We start from the raw sequence: 22,851 nt of genomic DNA, 5'->3' as shown, positions 1-22,851 counted from the left end.
TGAAAAAGGTGTCATTTATGGGGTCATTTCTGTCATTTTCTTTGTCATGCATTTTGAGAAGTTCCTTCTAAGAATTTTGTCCAACTTTAACCCAAATGAGTTAGGATACTCAAGAGGCATGTGTGATTAAAAGTTGTGCTATTTCTTTTAATAGGGGATATCATTTAGGAGAGGCGGGGCAGCAAAGCAGATGTGATGCAATGAAAAGGAAAACTGACATAACTCCCACAAAAAACAACCAACCTGCACCAAATTCACTACAGATGATGCCAGTCATATCCTTCACATTTGTGCATGTCAATAATTAGATTATAAATTAGCCCCGCCCCTTGGTGACAGGAAGTGACCCTTCATAAGGCCTAAATGGCCTGAAGTGCAGTCTGGCTGCACTTTAGGTTGAGAGAGGCATGGGAAGGATGTTGGCAGGGGAGGCGGTGGCATTATGCCAAGCGGCGCCATGGTGCGAGGGCCTATATCACCGCTTGCGGTTTTAATTAGGCCCGAGCACCTTGGCGGTGCGAAGGCCTATTGTAATTGCAGTGTTTATTATTATTATTATTATTATTAGGCCCGAGCACCTTGGCGGTGCGAAGGCCTATTGTAATTGCAGTGTTTATTAGGCCCGAGCACCTTGGCGGTGCGAAGGCCTATTGTAATTGCAGCGTTTATTATTATTATTATTATTTTTATTCGGACACTTCGCGTGCTTTTTTGGAGGCCTGAACGTGCTCGAAAACTCACCAAATTTTGCGTACCCCCCCAAGGGAATACGAAAAATTTGATATTTTGAGGTGCTCCAGAATGTTTGAGCGAAACTGAAGGAGAGCGCCACCTATTTTAGGTGCCCCGCCACTGCATGTCGTTAATCTTTATGAAAATTCATACACATGATCTACATGACAGGGCGAACAAAAAATCCTCTTAATGTCATGGTGAAATGTTGACAGGAAGGCGGCCATTTTAGGTCAAAGTCAATATTTTGGCGTTTTAGCACCTCGCATTTTAACGAACTCGTCCTAGGGCTTTTATCCCACTGAGCCACAAATTGCTCAGGATGTTCAGGAGACATGTGTGATGAAATGTTGTGTTATTTCTTCTAATAGGAGACTTAGTTTACGAGGGGTGGGTCCTCAAAGTTTGATGTCTCGCCATGAAAAATTAAACGGATATAACTCCCACATAAAGCAACATTTCTGCACCAAATTTGCTAGATATGATGGCAGTCCCCTCCTACAGAGTTCTATATGTCAATATTTTGATTATGAAATAGCCACGCCCCCTGGAGGTCAAAAGTGTTGTTTTTTGCTCACACACCCATAACTCGGGCTTGGTGGACACCACATGGCCCAAATTCACTCAGGCATCACAAAACATGTTGGTGAAGAGATCTGGTAAAGGACGTTGCTCTGCGCTGCACGGCGTGCCCGTGACGCCATGGCGAAGTTCCATGCGGCGGCGTGACATCATAAATCACTATAAAATTGTCAATTTTGATCTGATCACCCTAAAACTTATAGGGATTAATAAGGGATCAGTCCTGAACAGATTAATGTGACCATTGCTGGTGTAGACCTAAGCCCCGCCCACTTACAACAGGAAGTGGTTTTTTCCACGTTTGAGGGTCATGCTTCTAAGCAAATGGTCCAAAACACTTGAGCCTCCTCCAAAACATGTCAAACCCATTCATGATGCCACAATAAAAACCTCAAGTCGCTACGCTAAACGGGACATGGCGAATGGCGGTCCAACGCCATGAAACAGGAAGTACCTGTGACCAAGCCATGGAACCTTGGACCGCCATCAAACTTGCCATGACTGATGACAGTAAGGCCCTGAACTAAGCCCCATTGAAACATTATGGAATACATGGAGCATGTCTCCATAGCGCCCCCTACAAAATTTCAATCAATCAGCCCCGCCCACTACATGGACCGACATGAATAAAATTCAGCACAGTTGGAGAACCTTCCAGTACCTTCAAAAAAGTCTCTTGGACATATGGGCTAAATTAAACAGGAAGTCGGCCATGTTGAAAAATGTGCCATTTTTGGGGTCATTTCTTTGCCATGCATTTTAAACAACTCCTCCTAGGGATATTGTCCAACTGACACCCAACTTGCACAGGATGCTCAGGAGGCATACGTGATGTAAAGTTGTGTTATTTCTTCTAATAGAAGATTTAGTTTAGGAGGGGCGGGCCCTCAAAGTTTGATGTCTCATTAATAAAGACTTATTGCTAAAACTCCCACATAAAACAACATATCAGCACAGGAATCGACACATTTGATGCCAGTCCCATGATGAACAAAATATACAATGCAATAATATGACTATGAATTAGCCCCACCCCTTGGCAACAACAACTGTCTGATATCATGAACCAGGAAGTACCTGTAACAAAGCCATGAAATTGTTGATCTTCACCATACTTGCCATGAGTCATGAAAGTTATGCCCTTAATAGAGTAAAATTAAAATATAGTGGAGAAGATAGTAAATGGCTCCATAGCGCCCCCTACAATATTTCAATCAATCAGCCCCGCCCACTACATTGACTGACATGGATAAAATTCAGCACACTTATAGACCATTCCAGCACCTTCAAAAAAGTCTCTTGGACATATGGGCTAAATCAAACAGGAAGTCGGCCATTTTGAAAAAGGTGTCATTTTTGGGGCAATTTCTGTCATTTTCTTTGTCATGCATTTTGAGAAGTTCCTTCTAAGAATTTTGTCCAACTTTAACCCAAATGAGTCAGGATGCTCAAGAGGCATGTGTGATTAAAAGTTGTGCTATTTCTTTTAATAGGGGATATCGTTTAGGAGAGGCGGGGCAGCAAAGCAGCTGTGATGCAATGAAAAGGAAAACTGACATAACTCCCACAAAAAACGACCAACCTGCACCAAATTTGCTACAGATGATGCCAGTTATATCCTTCACATTTCTATATGTCAATAATTAGATTATAAATTAGCCCCGCCCCTTGGTGACAGGAAGTGACCCTTCATAATGCCTAAATGGCCTGAAGTGCAGCCTGGCTGCACTTTAGGTTGAGAGAGGCATGGGAAGGATGTTGACAGGGGAGGCGGTGGCATTATGCCGAGCGGCGCCATGGTGCGAGGGCCTATATCACCGCTTGCGGTTTTAATTATTATTAGGCCCGAGCACCTTGGCAGTGCGAAGGCCTATTGTAATTGCAGCGTTTATTATTATTATTATTATTTTTATTCGGACACTTCGCGTGCTTTTTTGGAGGCCTGAACGTGCTCGAAAACTCACCAAATTTCCCGAACCCCCCCAAGGGAATACGAAAAATTTGATATTTTGAGGTGCTCCAGAATGTTTGGGCGAAACTGAATGAGAGCGCCACCTATTTTAGGTGCCCCGCCACTGCATGTCGTAAATCTTTATGAAAATTCATACACATGATGTACATGCTAGGGCGAACAAAAAATCCTCTTAATGTCATGGTGAAATGTCGACAGGAAGGCGGCCATTTAAGGTCAAAGTCAATATTTTGGCGTTTTAGCACCTCGCATTTTAACGAACTCGTCCTAGAGCTTTTATCCCACTGAGCCACAAATTGCTCAGGATGTTCAGGAGGCATGTGTGAATAAATGTTGTGTTATTTCTTCTAATAGGAGACTTAGTTTACGAGGGGCGGGGCCTCAAAGTTTGATGTCTCGCCAGGAAAAATTAAACGGATATAACTCCCACATAAAGCAACATTTCTGCACCAAATTTGCTAGATATGATGGCAGTCCCCTCCTACAGAGTTCTATATGTCAATATTTTGATTATGAAATAGCCACGCCCCCTGGAGGTCAAAAGTGTTGTTTTTAGCTCACACACCCATAACTCTGGCTTGGTGGACACCACATGGCCCAAATTCACTCAGACATCACAAAACATGTTGGTGAAGAGATCTTATAAAGGACGTTGCTCTACGCTGCACGGCGTGCCCGTGACGCCATGGCGAAGTTCCATGCGGCGGCGTGACATCATAAATCACTATAAAATTGTCAATTTTGATCTGATCACCCTAAAACTTATAGGGATTAATAAGGGATCAGTCCTGAACAGATTACTGTGACCATTGCTGGTGTAGACCTAAACTCCGCCCACTTACAACAGGAAGTGTTTTTTTGCACGTTTGAGGGTCATGCTTCTAAGCAAATGGTCCAAAACACTTGAGCCTCCTCCAAAACATGTCAAACCCTTTCATGATGCCACAATAAAAACCTCAAGTTGCTACGCTAAACGGGACATAGCGAATGGCGGTCCAACGCCATGAAACAGGAAGTACCTGTGACCAAGCCATGGAACCGTGGACCGCAACCATACTTGCCATGACTGATGACAGTAAGGCCCTGAACTAAGCCCCATTGAAACATAATGGAATACATGGAGCATGTCTCTATAGCGCCCCCTACAAAATTTCAATCAATCAGCCCCGCCCACTACATGGACCGACATGGATAAAATTCAGCACAGTTGGAGAACCTTCCAGTACCTTCAAAAAAGTCTCTTGGACATATGGGCTAAATTCAACAGGAAGTCGGCCATTTTGAAAAAGGCGCCATTTTTGGGGTCATTTCTTTGCCATGCATTTTAAACAACTCCTCCTAGGGATATTGTCCAACTGACACCCAACTTGCACAGGATGCTCAGGAGGCATGTGTGATTTAAAGTTGTGTTATTTCTTCTAATAGAAGATTTAGTTTAGGAGGGGCGGGCCCTCAAAGTTTGATGTCTTATTAACATAGACTTATTGCTAAACCTCCCACATAAAACAACATATCAGCACAGGAATCGCCACATTTGATGCCAGTCCCATGATGAACAAAATCTACAATGCAATAATGGGACTATGAATTAGCCCCACCCCTTGGCAACAACAAGTGTCTGATATCGTGAACCAGGAAGTACCTGTAACAAAGCCATGAAACCTTTGATCTTCACCATACTTGCCATGACTTATGACAGTAAAGTCCTTAATAGAGTAAAATTACAATATAGTGGAAAAGATAGTAAGTGGCTCCATAGCGCCCCCTACAATATTTCAATCAATCAGCCCCGCCCACTGCATTGACTGACATGGATATGATTCGGGAAACTTGTAGACGCTCCCAGTACCTTCAAAAAAGTCTCTTGGACATATGGGCTAAATCCAACAGGAAGTCGGCCATTTTGAAAAAGGTAACATATTTGGGGTCATTTTGTCATTTTCTTTGCCATGCATTTTGAGCAACTCCTCCTAAGAATTTTATTCAACTTTAACCCAAATGAGTCAGGATGCTCAACAGACATATGTGATTAAAAGTTGTGTTATTTCTTTTAATAGGGGATATCGTTTAGGAGAGGCGGGGCAGCAAAGCAGATGTGATGCAACAAAAAGAAAAACTGACATAAATCCCCCAAGAAACAACCAACCTGCACCAAATTTGCTACAGATGATGCCAGTCATATCCTTCACATTTCTGTATGTCAATAATTAGATTATGAATTAGCCCCGCCCCTTGGTGACAGGAACTGACCGTTCATAAGGCCTAAACGGCCTGAAGTGTAGTTTGGCTGCACTTTAGATTGAGAGAGGCATGGGAAGGATGTTGCCAGGGGAGGCGGTGGCATTATGCCGAGCGGCGCCATGGTGCGAGGGCCTATATCACCGCTTGCGGTTTTAATTAGGCCCGAGCACCTTGGCGGTGCGAAGGCCTATTGTAATTGCAGCGTTTATTATTATTATTATTATTATTATTATTATTAGGCCCGAGCACCTTGGCGGTGCGAAGGCCTATTGTAATTGCAGTGTTTATTATTATTATTATTATTTTTATTCGGACACTTCGCGTGCTTTTTTGGAGGCCTGAACGTGCTCGAAAACTCACCAAATTTTGCGTACCCCCCCAAGGGAATACGAAAAATTTGATATTTTGAGGTGCTCCAGAATGTTTGGGCGAAACTGAAGGAGAGCGCCACCTATTTTAGGTGCCCCGCCACTGCATGTCGTTAATCTTTATGAAAATTCATACACATGATCTACATGCTAGGGCGAACAAAAAATCCTTTTAATGTCATGGTGAAATGTCGACAGGAAGGCGGCCATTTTAGGTCAAAGTCAATATTTTGGCGTTTTAGCACCTCGCATTTTAACGAACTCGTCCTAGAGCTTTTAACCCACTGAGCCACAAATTGTTCAGGATGTTCAGGAGGCATGTGTGATTAAATGTTGTGTTATTTCTTCTAATAGGAGACTTAGTTTACGAGGGGCGGGGCCTCAAAGTTTGATGTCTCGCCAGGAAAAATTAAACGGATATAACTCCCACATAAAGCAACATTTCTGCACCACATTTGCTAGATATGATGGCAGTCCGCTCCTACAGAGTTCTATATGCCAATATTTTGATTATGAAATAGCCACGCCCCCTGGAGGTCAAAAGTGTTGTTTTTTGCTCACACACCCATAACTCTGGCTTGGTGGACACCACATGGCCCAAATTCTCTCAGGCATCACAAAACATGTTGGTGAAGAGATCTGGTAAAGGACGTTGCTCTACGCTGCACGGCGTGCCCGTGACGCCATGGCAAAGTTCCATGCGGCGGCGTGACATCATAAATCACTATAAAATTGTCAATTTTGATCTGATCACCCTAAAACTTATAGGGATTAATAAGGGAACGGTCCTGAACAGATTAATGTGACCATTGCTGGTGTAGACCTAAGCTCCGCCCACTTACAACAGGAAGTGGTTTTTTCCACGTTTGAGGGTCATGCTTCTAAGCAAATGGTCCCAAATACTTGAGCCTCCTCCAAAACATGTCAAACCCTTTCATGATGCCACAATAAAAACCTCAAGTCGCTACGCTAAACAGGACATGGCGAATGGCGGTCCAACGCCATGAAACAGGAAGTACCTGTGACCAAGCCATGGAACCTTGGACCGCCACCAAACTTGCCATGATTGATGACAGTAAGGCCCTGAACTAAGCCCCATTGAAACATTATGGAATAAATGGAGCATGTCTCCATAGCGCCCCCTACAATATTTCATTCAATCAGCCCCGCCCACTACATGGACCGACATGGATAAAATTCAGCACAGTTGTAGAAGCTTCCAGTACCTTCAAAAAAGTCTCTTGGACATATGGGCTAAATTCAACAGGAAGTCGGGCATTTAGAAAAAGGTGCCATTTTTGGGGTCATTTCTTTGCCATGCATTTTAAACAACTCCTCCTAGGGATATTGTCCAACTGACACCCAACTTGCACAGGATGCTCAGGAGGCATGTGTGATTTAAAGTTGTGTTATTTCTTCTAATAGAAGATTTAGTTTAGGAGGGGCGGGCCCTCAAATTTTATGTCTCATTAACAAAGACTTATTGCTAAAACTCCCACATAAAACAACATATCAGCACAGGAATCGACCCATTTGATGCCAGTCCCATGATGAACAAAATATACAATGCAATAATATGACTCTGAACTAGCCCCACCCCTTGGGAACAACAAGTGTCTGATATCATGAACCAGGAAGTACCTGTGACAAAGCCGTGAAATTGTTGATCTTCACCATACTTGCCATGAGTCATGACAGTTATGTCCTTAATAGAGTAAAATTACAATATAGTGGAGAAGATCGTAAATGGCTCCATAGCGCCCTCTACAATATTTCAATCAATCAGCCCCGCCCACTACATTGACTGACATGGATATGATTCAGAAAACTTGTAGACCCTCCCAGTACCTTCAAAAAAGTCTCTTGGACATATGGGCTAAATCCAACAGGAAGTCGGCCATTTTGAAAAGAGTGCCATTTTTGGGGTCATTTCTGTCATTTTCTTTGCCATGCATTTTGAGGAACTTCTCCTAAGAATTTTGTCCAACTTTAACCCAAATGAGTCAGGATGCTCAAGAGACATGTGTGATTAAAAGTTGTGCTATTTCTTTTAATAGGGGATATCGTTTAGGAGAGGCGGGGCAGCAAAGCTGATGTGATGCAATGAAAAGGAAAACTGACATAACTCCCACAAAAAACAACCGACCTGCACCAAATTCACTACAGATGATGCCAGTCATATCCTTCACATTTGTGCATGTCAATAATTAGATTATAAGTTAGCCCCGCCCCTTGGTGACAGGAAGTGTCCCTTCATAAGGCCTAAATGGCCTGAAGTGCAGTCTGGCTGCACTTTAGGTTGAGAGAGGCATGGGAAGGATGTTGGCAGGGGAGGCGGTGGCATTATGCCGAGCGGCGCCATGGTGCGAGGGCCTATATCACCGCTTGCGGTTTTAATTATTATTATTATTATTATTCTCCTAATAAATGATTTGCTTTTTTGGAGGCCTGAACATGCTCAAAAACTCACCAAATTTTGCGTACCCCCCCAAGGGAATGCGAAAAATTTGATATTTTGAGGTGCTCCAGAATGTTTGGGCGAAACTGAATGAGAGCGCCACCTATTTTAGGTGCCCCGCCACTGCATGTCATTAATTTTTATGAAAATTCATACACATGATCTACATGCTAGGGCGAACAAAAAATCCTCTTAATGTCATGGTGAAATGTCGACAGGAAGGCGGCCATTTTAGGTCAAAGTCAATATTTTGGCGTTTTAGCACCTCGCATTTTAACGAACTCGTCCTAGGGCTTTTATCCCACTGAGCCACAAATTGCTCAGGATGTTCAGGAGACATGTGTGATTAAATGTTGTGTTATTTCTTCTAATAGGAGACTTAGTTTACGAGGGGCGGGGCCTCAAAGTTTGATGTCTCGCCATGAAAAATTAAACGGATATAACTCCCACATAAAGCAACATTTCTGCACCAAATTTGCTAGATATGATGGCAGTCACCTCCTACAGAGTTCTATATGCCAATATTTTGATTATGAAATAGCCACGCCCCCTGGAGGTCAAAAGTGTTGTTTTTTGCTCACACACCCATAACTCTGGCTTGGTGGACACCACATGGCCCAAATTCACTCAGGCATCACAAAACATGTTGGTGAAGAGATCTGGTAAAGGACGTTGCTCTACGCTGCACGGCGTGCCCGTGACGCCATGGCGAAGTTCTATGCGGTGGCGTGACATCATAAATCACTATAAAATTGTCAATTTTGATCTGATCACCCTAAAACTTATAGGGATTAATAAGGGATCAGTCTTGAACAGATTACTGTGACCATTGCTGGTGTAGACCTAAACTCCGCCCACTTACAACAGGAAGTGTTTTTTTGCACGTTTGAGGGTCATGCTTCTAAGCAAATGGTCCAAAAGACTTGAGCCTCCTCCAAAACATGTCAAACCCTTTCATGATGCCACAATAAAAACCTCAAGTCGTTACGCTAAACGGGACATGGCGAATGGCGGTCCAACGCCATGAAACAGGAAGTACCTGTGACCAAGCCATGGAACCTTGGACCGAAACCATACTTGCCATGACTGATGACAGTAAGGCCCTGAACTAAGCCCCATTGAAACATAATGGAATACATGGAGCATGTCTCTATAGCGCCCCCTACAAACTTTCAATCAATCAGCCCCGCCCACTACATGGACCGACATGGATAAAATTCAGCACAGTTGGAGAACCTTCCAGTACCTTCAAAAAAGTCTCTTGGACATATGGGCTAAATTCAACAGGAAGTCGGCCATTTTGAAAAAGGTGCCATTTTTGGGGTCATTTCTTTGCCATGCATTTTAAACAACTCCTCCTAGGGATATTGTCCAACTGACACCCAACTTGCACAGGATGCTCAGGAGGCATGTGTGATGTAAAGTTGTGTTATTTCTTCTAATAGAAGATTTAGTTTAGGAGGGGCGGGCCCTCAAAGTTTTATGTCTCATTAACAATGACTTATTGCTAAAACTCCCACATAAAACAACATATCAGCACAGGAATCGACCCATTTGATGCCAGTCCCATGATGAACAAAATATGCAATGCAATAATGGGACTATGAATTAGCCCCACCCCTTGGCAACAACAAGTGTCTGATATCATGAACCAGGAAGTACCTGTAACAAAGCCATGAAACCTTTGATCTTCACCATACTTGCCATGAGTCATGAAAGTTATGCCCTTAATAGAGTAAAATTACAATATAGTGGAGAAGATAGTAAATGGCTCCATAGCGCCCCCTACAATATTTTAATTAATCAGCCCCGCCCACTACATTGACTGACATGGATATGATTCGGGAAACTTGTAGACCCTCCCAGTACCTTCAAAAAAGTCTCTTGGACATATGGGCTAAATCCAACAGGAAGTCGGCCATTTTGAAAAGGGTGCCATTTTTGGGGTCATTTCTGTCATTTTCTTTGCCATGCATTTGGAGGAACTTGTCCTAAGAATTTTGTCCAACTTTAACCCAAATGAGTCAGGATGCTCAAGAGACATGTGTGATTAAAAGTTGTGCTATTTCTTTTAATAGGGGATATCGTTTAGGAGAGGCAGGGCAGCAAAGCAGATGTGATGCAATGAAAAGGAAAACTGACATAACTCCCACAAAAAACAACCAACCTGCACCAAATTTGCTACAGATGATGCCAGTCATATCCTTCACATTTCTGTTTGTCAATAATTAGATTATAAATTAGCCCCGCCCCTTGGTGACAGTAAGTGACCGTTCATAAGGTCTAAATGGCCTGAAGTGCAGTCTGGCTGCACTTTAGGTTGAGAGAGGCATGGGAAGGATGTTGCCAGGGGAGGCGGTGGCATTATGCCGAGCGGCGCCATGGTGCGAGGGCCTATATCACCGCTTGCGGTTTTAATTATTATTATTATTTTTATTCGGACACTTCGCGTGCTTTTTTGGAGGCCTGAACGTGCTCGAAAACTCACCAAATTTTGCGTACCCCCCCAAGGGAATACGAAAAATTTGATATTTTGAGGTGCTCCAGAATGTTTGGGCGAAACTGAATGAGAGCGCCACCTATTTTAGGTGCCCCGCCACTGCATGTCGTTAATCTTTATGAAAATTCATACACATGATCTACATGCTAGGGCGAACAAAAAATCCTCTTAATGTCATGGTGAAATGTCGACAGGAAGGCGGCCATTTTAGGTCAAAGTCAATATTTTGGCGTTTTAGCACCTCGCATTTTAACGAACTCGTCCTAGAGCTTTTATCCCACTGAGCCACAAATTGCTCAGGATGTTCAGGAGGCATGTGTGATTAAATGTTGTGTTATTTCTTCTAATAGGAGACTTAGTTTACGAGGGGCGGGGCCTCAAAGTTTGATGTCTCGCCAGGAAAAATTAAACGGATATAACTCCCACATAAAGCAACATTTCTGCACCAAATTTGCTAGATATGATGGCAGTCCCCTCCTACAGAGTTCTATATGTCAATATTTTGATTATGAAATAGCCACGCCCCCTGGAGGTCAAAAGTGTTGTTTTTTGCTCACACACCCATAACTCTGGCTTGGTGGACACCACATGGCCCAAATTCACTCAGGCATCACAAAACATGTTGGTGAAGAGATCTTATAAAGGACGTTGCTCTGCGCTGCACGGCGTGCCCGTGACGCCATGGCGAAGTTCCATGCGGCGGCGTGACATCATAAATCACTATAAAATTGTCAATTTTGATCTGATCACCCTAAAACTTATAGGGATTAATAAGGGATCAGTCCTGAACAGATTACTGTGACCATTGCTGGTGTAGACCTAAACTCCGCCCACTTACAACAGGAAGTGTTTTTTTGCACGTTTGAGGGTCATGCTTCTAAGCAAATGGTCCAAAACACTTGAGCCTCCTCCAAAACATGTCAAACCCTTTCATGATGCCACAATAAAAACCTCAAGTCGCTACGCTAAACGGGACATGGCGAATGGCGGTCCAACGCCATGAAACAGGAAGTACCTGTGACCAAGCCATGGAACCTTGGACCGCAACCATACTTGCCATGACTGATGACAGTAAGGCCCTGAACTAAGCCCCATTGAAACATAATGGAATACATGGAGCATGTCTCTATAGCGCCCCCTACAAAATTTCAATCAATCAGCCCCGCCCACTACATGGACCGACATGGATAAAATTCAGCACAGTTGGAGAACCTTCCAGTACCTTCAAAAAAGTCTCTTGGACATATGGGCTAAATTCAACAGGAAGTCGGCCATTTTGAAAAAGGCGCCATTTTTGGGGTCATTTCTTTGCCATGCATTTTAAACAACTCCTCCTAGGGATATTGTCCAACTGACACCCAACTTGCACAGGATGCTCAGGAGGCATGTGTGATTTAAAGTTGTGTTATTTCTTCTAATAGAAGATTTAGTTTAGGAGGGGCGGGCCCTCAAAGTTTGATGTCTTATTAACAAAGACTTATTGCTAAACCTCCCACATAAAACAACATATCAGCACAGGAATCGCCACATTTGATGCCAGTCCCATGATGAACAAAATCTACAATGCAATAATGGGACTATGAATTAGCCCCACCCCTTGGCAACAACAAGTGTCTGATATCGTGAACCAGGAAGTACCTGTAACAAAGCCATGAAACCTTTGATCTTCACCATACTTGCCATGACTTATGACAGTAAAGTCCTTAATAGAGTAAAATTACAATATAGTGGAGAAGATAGTAAATGGCTCCATAGCGCCCCCTACAATATTTTAATTAATTAGCCCCGCCCACTACATTGACTGACATGGTTATGGTTCGGGAAACTTGTAGACGCTCCCAGTACCTTCAAAAAAGTCTCTTGGACATATGGGCTAAATCAAACAGGGAGTCGGCCATTTTGAAAAAGGTGCCATTTTTGGGGTCATTTCTGTCATTTTCTTTGCCATGCATTTGGAGGAACTTGTCCTAAGAATTTTGTCCAACTTTAACCCAAATGAGTCAGGATGCTCAAGAGGCATGTGTGATTAAAAGTTGTGCTATATTCTTTAATAGGGGATATCATTTAGGAGAGGCGGGGCAGCAAAGCAGATGTGATGCAATGAAAAGGAAAACTGACATAACTCCCACAAAAAACAACCAACCTGCACCAAATTTGCTACAGATGATGCCAGTCATATCCTTCACATTTCTGTATGTCAATAATTAGATTATAAATTAGCCCCGCCCCTTGGTGACAGTAAGTGACCGTTCATAAGGTCTAAATGGCCTGAAGTGCAGTCTGGCTGCACTTTAGGTTGAGAGAGGCATGGGAAGGATGTTGCCAGGGGAGGCGGTGGCATTATGCCGAGCGGCGCCATGGTGCGAGGGCCTATATCACCGCTTGCGGTTTTAATTATTATTATTAGGCCTGAGCACCTTGGCGGTGCGAAGGCCTATTGTATTTGCAGTGTTTATTATTTTTATTCGGACACTTCGCGTGCTTTTTTGGAGGCCTGAACGTGCTCGAAATCTCACCAAATTTTGCGTACCCCCCCAAGGGAATACGAAAAATTTGATATTTTGAGGTGCTCCAGAATGTTTGGGCGAAACTGAATGAGAGCGCCACCTATTTTAGGTGCCCCGCCACTGCATGTCGTTAATCTTTATGAAAATTCATACACATGATCTACATGCTAGGGCGAACAAAAAATCCTCTTAATGTCATGGTGAAATGTCGACAGGAAGGCGGCCATTTAAGGTCAAAGTCAATATTTTGGCGTTTTAGCACCTCGCATTTTAACGAACTCGTCCTAGGGCTTTTATCCCACTGAGCCACAAATTGCTCAGGATGTTCAGGAGGCATGTGTGATTAAATGTTGTGTTATTTCTTCTAATAGGAGACTTAGTTTACGAGGGGTGGGGCCTCAAAGTTTGATGTCTCGCCATGAAAAATTAAACGGATATAACTCCCACATAAAGCAACATTTCTGCACCAAATTTGCTAGATATGATGGCAGTCCCCTCCTACAGAGTTCTATATGTCAATATTTTGATTATGAAATAGCCACGCCCCCTGGAGGTCAAAAGTGTTGTTTTTTGCTCACACACCCATAACTCTGGCTTGGTGGACACCACATGGCCCAAATTCACTCAGGCATCACAAAACATGTTGGTGAAGAGATCTGATAAAGGACGTTGCTCTACGCTGCACGGCGTGCCCGTGACGCCATGGCGAAGTTCCATGCGGCGGCGTGACATCATAAATCACTATAAAATTGTCAATTTTGATCTGATCACCCTAAAACTTATAGGGATTAATAAGGGATCAGTCCTGAACAGATTAATGTGACCATTGCTGGTCTAGACCTAAGCCCCGCCCACTTACAACAGGAAGTGGTTTTTTCCACGTTTGAGGGTCATGCTTCTAAGCAAATGGTCCAAAACACTTGAGCCTCCTCCAAAACATGTCAAACCCTTTCATGATGCCACAATAAAAACCTCAAGTTGCTACGCTAAACGGGACATGGCGAATGGCGGTCCAACGCCATGAAACAGGAAGTACCTGTGACCAAGCCATGGAACCTTGGACCGCCACCAAACTTGCCATGACTGATGACAGTAAGGCCCTGAACTAAGCCCCATTGAAACATTATGGAATAAATGGAGCATGTCTCCATAGCGCCCCCTACAAAATTTCAATCAATCAGCCCCGCCCACTACATTGATCGACATGGATAAAATTCAGCACAGTTGGAGAACCTGCCAGTACCTTCAAAAAAGTCTCTTGGACATATGGGCTAAATTCAACAGGAAGTCGGCTATTTTGAAAAAGGTGCCATTTTTGGGGTCATTTCTTTGCCATGCATTTTAAACAACTCCTCCTAGGGATATTGTCCAACTGACACCCAAGTTGCACAGGATGCTCAGGAGGCATGTGTGATGTAAAGTTGTGTTATTTCTTCTAATAGAAGATTTAGTTTAGGAGGGGCGGGCCCTCAAAGTTTTATGTCTCATTAACAATGACTTATTGCTAAAACTCCCACATAAAACAACATATCAGCACAGGAATCGACACATTTGATGCCAGTCCCATGATGAACAAAATCTGCAATGCAATAATGGGACTATGAATTAGCCCCACCCCTTGGCAACAACAAGTGTCTGATATCATGAACCAGGAAGTACCTGTAACAAAGCCATGAAATTGTTGATCTTCACCATACTTGCCATGAGTCATGACAGTTATGTACTTAATAGAATAAAATTACAACATAGTGGAAGTTACTCGCTGTTCCTTGCTTTTCCTGGGTGTTCCTGGCTGATCCTAAGCGTTCTTAGGTGTTCCTAAGTGTTCCTATGTGTTCCTAGCTGTTCCTAAGCGTTCCTAGGTGTTCCTAGGTGTTCCTAAGCGTTCCTAGGTGTTCCTAGGTGTTTCGAAGCGTTCCTAGGTGTTCCTGGCTGTTCCTAGGTGTCCCTAAGTGTTCCTGGCTGTTCCTAAGCGTTCATAGGTGTTCCTAGCTGTTCCTAAGCGTTCCTATGTCTTCCTGGCTCTTCCTAAGCGTTCCTAGTTGTTCCTAAGTGTTCCTAGGTGTTCCAGGCTTTTCCTAAGCGTTCCTAGGTGTTCCTGGCTATTCCGAAGCGTTCCTATGTGTTCCTGGCTGTTCCTAAGCGTTCTTATGCGTTCCTGGCTGTTCCTAAGTGTTCCTAAGCGTTCCTAGGTGTTCGTAAGTGTTCCTGACTGTTCCTAAGCGTTCCTAGGTGTTCCTTGCTGTTCCTAAGTGTTTGTAGGTGTTCCTATGTGTTCCTATGTGTTCCTGGCTGTTCCTAAGCGTTCCTAGGTGTTCCTGGCTGTTCCTAGGTGTCCCTAGGTGTTCCTAGGTGTTCCTGGCTGTTCCTAAGAGTTCATAGGTGTTCCTGGCTGTCCCTAAGCGTTCCTAGGTGTTACTGGCTGTTCCTAGGTGTTTCTGGCTGTTCTTAAGTGTTCCTAGGTGTTCCTGGCTGTTCCTAAACGTTCCTAGGTGTTCTTAAGTGTTCCAGTGTGTTCCTGGCTGTTCCTAAGCGTTCCTAGGTTTTCCTAAGTGTTCTTATGTGTTCCTGGCTGTTCCCAAGTGTCCCGAGGTGTTCCTAAGCATTCCTAGCTGTTCCTGGCTGTTCCTAAGCGTTCTTATGCGTTCCTGGCTGTTCCTAAGCGTTCCTAGGTGTTCCTAAGTGTTCCTAGGTGTTCCAAGGTGTCCCTAGGTGTTCCTATGTGTTCCTGACTGTTCCTAAGTGTTCCTAAGTGTTTCTAGGTGTTCCTGGCTGTTCCTAAGTGTTTTATAGGTGTTCCTGGCTGTTCCTAAGCGTTCCTAGGTGTTACTGGCTGTTCCTAGGTGTCCCTAAGTGTTCCTATGTGTTCCTAAGTGTTCCTAGGTGTTCTTAAGTGTTCGTAGGTGTTCCTAAGTGTTCCTAGATGTTCCTGGCTGTTCCTAGCGTTCATAGGTGTTCCTGGCTGTTCCTAAGTGTTCCTAAGTGTTCCTAGGTGTTCCTAGGTGTTCCTAAGCGTTCATATGTGTTCCTGGCTGTTCCTAAGTGTTCCTAGGTGTTCCTAAGCGTTCCTAGGTGTTCCTGGCTGTTCCTAAGCGTTCATAGGTGTTACTGGCTGTTCCTAGCTGTTCCTAAGTGTTCCTAGGTGTTCCTGGCTGTTCCTAAGCGTTCCTAGGTGTTCCTAAGAATTCCTAGGTGTTCCTAGGTGCTCCAGTTTGTTCCTAAGTGTTCCTAGGTGTTCCTATGTGTCCCTAGGTGTTCCTAAGCATTCCTATGTGTTCCTGGCGGTTCCTAAGTGTTCCTAGGTGTTCCCTGTCCCGCCAGTCTCACCAGGTTGTCCCGGCTGCTGTAGTGGACCATCCAGCCCTCTTTGACCACTGTGGAGCTTTTCCTCTTGGCGTGTTTGATGGACTGGACTACTCGCATCAGAGGAATGTTACTGCTGGTGGACGGGCTGCAGGAGGGGACAGAAAACACCAGGAGACACTCAGAAACTCTGGAATCAGGACCAGGAAAGTCCAGACGTGAAATCCAGACCTCATGGTCCTGGCGGGTTCATCATCTTTGTCTCCATCTACGCCATCCATGAAGAAGAGCTTGTCCTCGAGCGTGGATGGCTCGTCCTGCTCGTCCATGCTCTGGCCTCCGTCACTGTTGGCGTCACAGCTGTCCACCTCCATTGTGGCCTCGGAGTCCAGACTGGGACTGAGAGGCTCTGCAGCGGGAAGAAAAACCACCATTGATCACTAAATCAATATCCTGATCCAGTTAAACGTTTCCGTTTTCATTCATTGTCACCTGAACAGAGGAGGTTAAAGCTGGAATGATTGTTTGGTAGTGATCAGGATGAATCAGAAAAGGGATGAACGTACCTCCGTTAAAGTCCACCTCGCCCAGACAATCCCGCGGAACTTTCACTGCACATCTTTTATGGCAGTTAAATTTACAATCTGGACCAGAAAAACATGCAATTTAGTAAACAATAAACAATCCCATCATTTATTTGCTGAGTCATGCAACATCTTCTCTCACAGCTGACAACGTCTAGACTGTCACCATGGTTACCAAGAAACCAGAAAACACTTGCATACGTTAACCTTTGCACTGCAGACCCTGCCGGAAGAGGCCTTTCAGCAGACGTTTGCAGTACTGGCAGATAGTAGGACGGGTGTAGGTGTGGACGGAGAAGGTGTGAGGAACTTTGACCCGACCCAGGACCATCTTCTCCATCCAGATTGGACGTCCGCTCAGCAGGGAGTTCCGCTTCCCGGTGCCCAGGAGGAGGCGCTGCTGGTGGAGAGCCAAAACCATGAAACAAGAGAAGAACCTGAAGCGTCTGTCATGGTTTGGGTTTTTGTGTGTCTTTTGTTCCTTCCTGTCTTATTCTGTAGTTTGTCTCCCTGTATTGTTGTCCCTTTGGCTTCCTGTCGATCGGCTCCCCTGGTCGAGATTTGTTGTCCCTCGTTACGCCCTCTGTGTGTTTCTACGCTTCAGTTGCAGTTTGGTATTCGCTGGTTCATTGTGTTTTCCAGTCAAATCAGAATTAAAACGTCTTGGTTCTCCCATCACTGCGTTTGAGTCAACAACCCCACAAACCATCTTGCCCAGTGATTACTGGGAAGGGCTCTGGCCTCCCCGACCTTGAACAGGACTCAGCGGCTGGGAAAATGAATGCATGACGGCGTTCTTCCGAAAGATATGAACTACATGCTTTACAACCAGTCAAACCAAAACAAGCCTAAAAGTAAGGATTGCAAACTGGAAGAAAAACACTGAGCAGGAAGACAGTTTGATGAAGAACACACGACATGTGACAGAGTGGGGCGGGAGGGGGTCCAGGGGTTTAAGTCCAGAGGAAAGCCTACCAAAAGAAGCTCTGGGTACCCCTGCTTCCCAACAACCCCAAAGCCAAGATGACCCAGCAGCAGCCTCCCCGAACCACAAGCCAGGTGAGGGGGGGCATGACATGACTCAGATGATTCTGACTGGATGACTGGCAGCCAGTGAACCCACCTCCTCCTGCGGGACTGCTGGGAACTCAGCTGAAGGTGGACGAGCAACGGACATGATGGTGGTGGGAAGGGACACGTTGGACAGCCGTCTCTTTCTCCCCCCACGGCAGTTGTTGGGGATCTTGAAGGCACAGCGTTTGTGGTAGTTCAGTCCACATCCTGCAGACACCAGACCAGCAGACTGTCTTTCATTTAACACCATAAAACTCCTCAGGTCCACCTGAGCAGGTGAGACTTATCCACATCCCTGCCGACGTCATGACACGCCGACGTCATGACACGCCGATGTCATGACATCATGACACACCGACGTCATGACACGCCGACGTCATGACACGCCGACGTCATGACACGCCGACGTCATGACACGCCGACATCATGACACGCCGACTTCATGACACGCCGACGTCATGACACGCCGACATCATGACACACCGACGTCATGACACGCCGACGTCATGACACGCCGACGTCATCACACGCCGACATCATGACACACCGACGTCATGACACGCCGACGTCATGACACGCCGACACCATGACACGCCGACGTCATGACACGCCGACGTCATGACACGCCGACGTCATCACACGCTGACGTCATGACATCATGACACGCCGACGTCATGACACGCCAACGTCATGAAACGCAGACGTCATGACATCATGACACACCGACGTCATGGTACGCCGACGTCAGGACACGCCGATGTCATGACACGCCGACATCATGACATCATGACACGCCGATGTCATGACACGCCGACGTCACGACATCATGACACACCGACGTCATGACACGCCGACATCATGACACGTCGACATCATGACACACCGACGTCATGACACGCCGACGTCATGACACGCCGACGTCATGACACGCCGACATCATGACACGCCGACGTCATGACTCGCCGACGTCATGACATCATGACACGCCGACGTCATGACATCATGACACGCCGACGTCATGACACGGGGACGTAATGACATCATGACACGCCGATGTCATGACATCATGACACACCGACGTCATGACACGCTGACGTCATGACACGCCGACGTCATGACACGCCAACATCATGACACACCGACGTCATGACACGCCGACGTCATGACATCATGACACGCCGACGTCATGACACGCCGACGTCATCACACGCTGACGTCATGACATCATGACACGCCGACGTCATGACACGCCAACGTCATGAAACGCAGACGTCATGACATCATGACACACCGACGTCATGGTACGCCGACGTCAGGACACGCCGATGTCATGACACGCCGACATCATGACATCATGACACGCCGATGTCATGACACGCCGACGTCATGACATCATGACAAACCGACGTCATGACACGCCGACGTCATGACACCGACATCATGACACGTCGACATCATGACACACCGACGTCATGACACGCCGACGTCATGACACGCCGACGTCATGACACGCCGACGTCATGACATCATGTCACGCCGACGTCATGACATCATGACACGCCGACGTCATGACATCATGACACGCCGACGTCATGACACGGGGACGTAATGACATCATGACACGCCGATGTCATGAAATCATGACACACCGACGTCATGACACGCCAACATCATGACACGCCGACGTCATGACACGCCGACGTCATGAAACGCCGACGTCATCACACGCTGACGTCATGACATCATGACACGCCGACGTCATGACACGCCAACGTCATGAAACGCAGACGTCATGACATCATGATACACCGACGTCATGGTACGCCGACGTCAGGACACGCCGATGTCATGACACGCCGACATCATGACATCATGACACGCCGATGTCATGACACGCCGACGTCATGACACCGACATCATGACACGTCGACATCATGACACACCGACGTCATGACACGCCGACGTCATTACACGCCGACATCATGACACGCCGACGTCATGACACGCCGACGTCATCACATCATGTCACGCCGACGTCATGACATCATGACACGCCGACGTCATGACATCATGACACGCCGACGTCATGACACGGGGACGTAATGACATCATGACACGCCGATGTCATGACATCATGACACACCGACGTCATGACACGCTGACGTCATGACACGCCGACGTCATGACACGCCAACATCATGACACGCCGACGTCATGACACGCCGACGTCATGACATCATGACACGCCGACGTCATGACACGCCGACGTCATGACACGCCGACGTCATGACACGCCGACGTCATGACATCATGACACGCCGACGTCATGACACGCCAACGTCATGAAACGCAGACGTCATGACATCATGACACACCGACGTCATGGTACGCCGACGTCAGGACATGCCGATGTCATGACACGCCGACATCATGACATCATGACACGCCGATGTCATGACACGCCGACGTCATGACATCATGACACACCGACGTCATGACACGCCGACGTCATGACACTGACATCATGACACGTCGACATCATGACACACCGACGTCATGACACGCCGACGTCATGACACGCCGACATCATGACACGCCGACATCATGACACGCCGACTTCATGACACGCCGACGTCATGACATCATGTCACGCCGACGTCATGACATCATGACACGCCGACGTCATGACATCATGACACGCCGACGTCATGACACGGGGACGTAATGACATCATGACACGCCGATGTCATGACATCATGACACACCGACGTCATGACACGCTGACGTCATGACACGCCGACGTCATGACACGCCAACATCATGACACGTCGACGTCATGACACGCCGACGTCATGACACGCCGAAGTCATCACACACTGACGTCATGACATCATGACACGCCGACGTCATGACACGCCAACGTCATGAAACGCAGACGTCATGACATCATGATACACCGACGTCATGGTACGCCGACGTCAGGAAACGCCGATGTCATGACACGCCGACATCATGACATCATGACACGCCGATGTCATGACACGCCGACGTCATGACATCATGACACACCGACGTCATGACACGCCGACGTCATGACACCGACATCATGACACGTCGACATCATGACACACCGACGTCATGACACGCCGACATCATGACACGCCGACGTCATGACACGCCGACGTCATGACATCATGTCACGCCGACGTCATGACATCATGTCACGCCGACGTCATGACATCATGACACGCCGACGTCATGACATCATGACACACCGACGTCATGACACGCCGACGTCATGACACCGACATCATGACACGTCGACATCATGACACACCGACGTCATGACACGCCGACATCATGACACGCCGACGTCATGACACGCCGACGTCATGACATCATGTCACGCCGACGTCATGACATCATGACACGCCGACGTCATGACATCATGACATGCCGACGTCATGACACGGGGACGTAATGACATCATGACACGCCGATGTCATGACATCATGACACACCGACGTCATGACACGCTGACGTCATGACACGCCGACGTCATGACACGCCAACATCATGACACGCCGACGTCATGACACGCCGACGTCATGACATCATGACACGCCGACGTCATGACACGCCGACGTCATGACATCATGACACGCCGACGTCATGACACGCCGACGTCATGACACGCCGATATCATGACACGCCGATGTCATGACACACCGACGTCATGACACGCCGACGTCATGACACGCCGACGTCATGACATCATGACACGCCGACGTCATGACACGCCAACGTCATGACACGCCGACGTCATGACACGCCGACGTCATGACACGCCGACGTCATGACACGCCGACGTCATCACACGCTGACGTCATGACGTCATGACACGCCGACGTCATCACACGCTGACGTCATGACATCATGACACGCCGACATCATGACACGCCGACGTCATGGTACGCCGACGTCATGACACGCCGACGTCATCACACGCTGACGTCATGACATCATGACACGCCGACATCATGACACGCCGACGTCATGGTACGCCGACGTCAGGACAGGCCGATGTCATGACATTATGACACACCGACGTCATGACACGCCGACGTCATGACACGGCGATGTCATGACACGCCGACATCATGACATCATGACATGCCGATGTCATGACATCATGACACGCCGACGTCATGACACGCCGACATCATGACACAACGACGTGATGACACACCGACGTCATGACACGCCGACGTCATGACACGCCGACGTCATGACATCATGTCACGCCGACGTCATGACATCATGACACGCCGACGTCATGACATCATGACACGCCGACGTCATGACACGGGGACGTAATGACATCATGACACGCCGATGTCATGACATCATGACACACCGACGTCATGACACGCTGACGTCATGACACGCCGACGTCATGACACGCCAACATCATGACACGCCGACGTCATGACACGCCGACGTCATGACATCATGACACGCCGACGTCAT

At 46.6% G+C, this 22,851-nt stretch overlaps 1 protein-coding gene across 1 annotated transcript in view; it reads right to left on the bottom strand.

The window, feature by feature from the left end:
- LOC306767843 (serine/threonine-protein kinase D3-like) overlaps nt 1-22,851 on the bottom strand; it is a gene marked incomplete at its 3' end in the record, with an annotated part of 422,350 nt that overhangs the window by 218,419 nt on the left and 181,080 nt on the right. Inside the window, exons 4-8 of the mRNA XM_079255977.1 lie at nt 18,371-18,528; nt 17,455-17,647; nt 17,230-17,307; nt 16,895-17,072; nt 16,688-16,811 (exon numbers count right to left, since the gene is read on the bottom strand). Of these exons, the coding sequence (XP_079112103.1) occupies nt 16,688-16,811; nt 16,895-17,072; nt 17,230-17,307; nt 17,455-17,647; nt 18,371-18,528 (731 nt within the window). The remainder of the gene's footprint in view (nt 1-16,687; nt 16,812-16,894; nt 17,073-17,229; nt 17,308-17,454; nt 17,648-18,370; nt 18,529-22,851) is intronic.

The sequence above is a fragment of the Telmatherina bonti genome, assembly GCF_933228915.1.
Source record: "Telmatherina bonti genome assembly, chromosome: 16".
In the NCBI taxonomy this organism is placed as follows: Eukaryota; Metazoa; Chordata; class Actinopteri; order Atheriniformes; family Telmatherinidae; genus Telmatherina; species Telmatherina bonti.
This window is presented reverse-complemented; position numbering and strand designations above follow the sequence as displayed.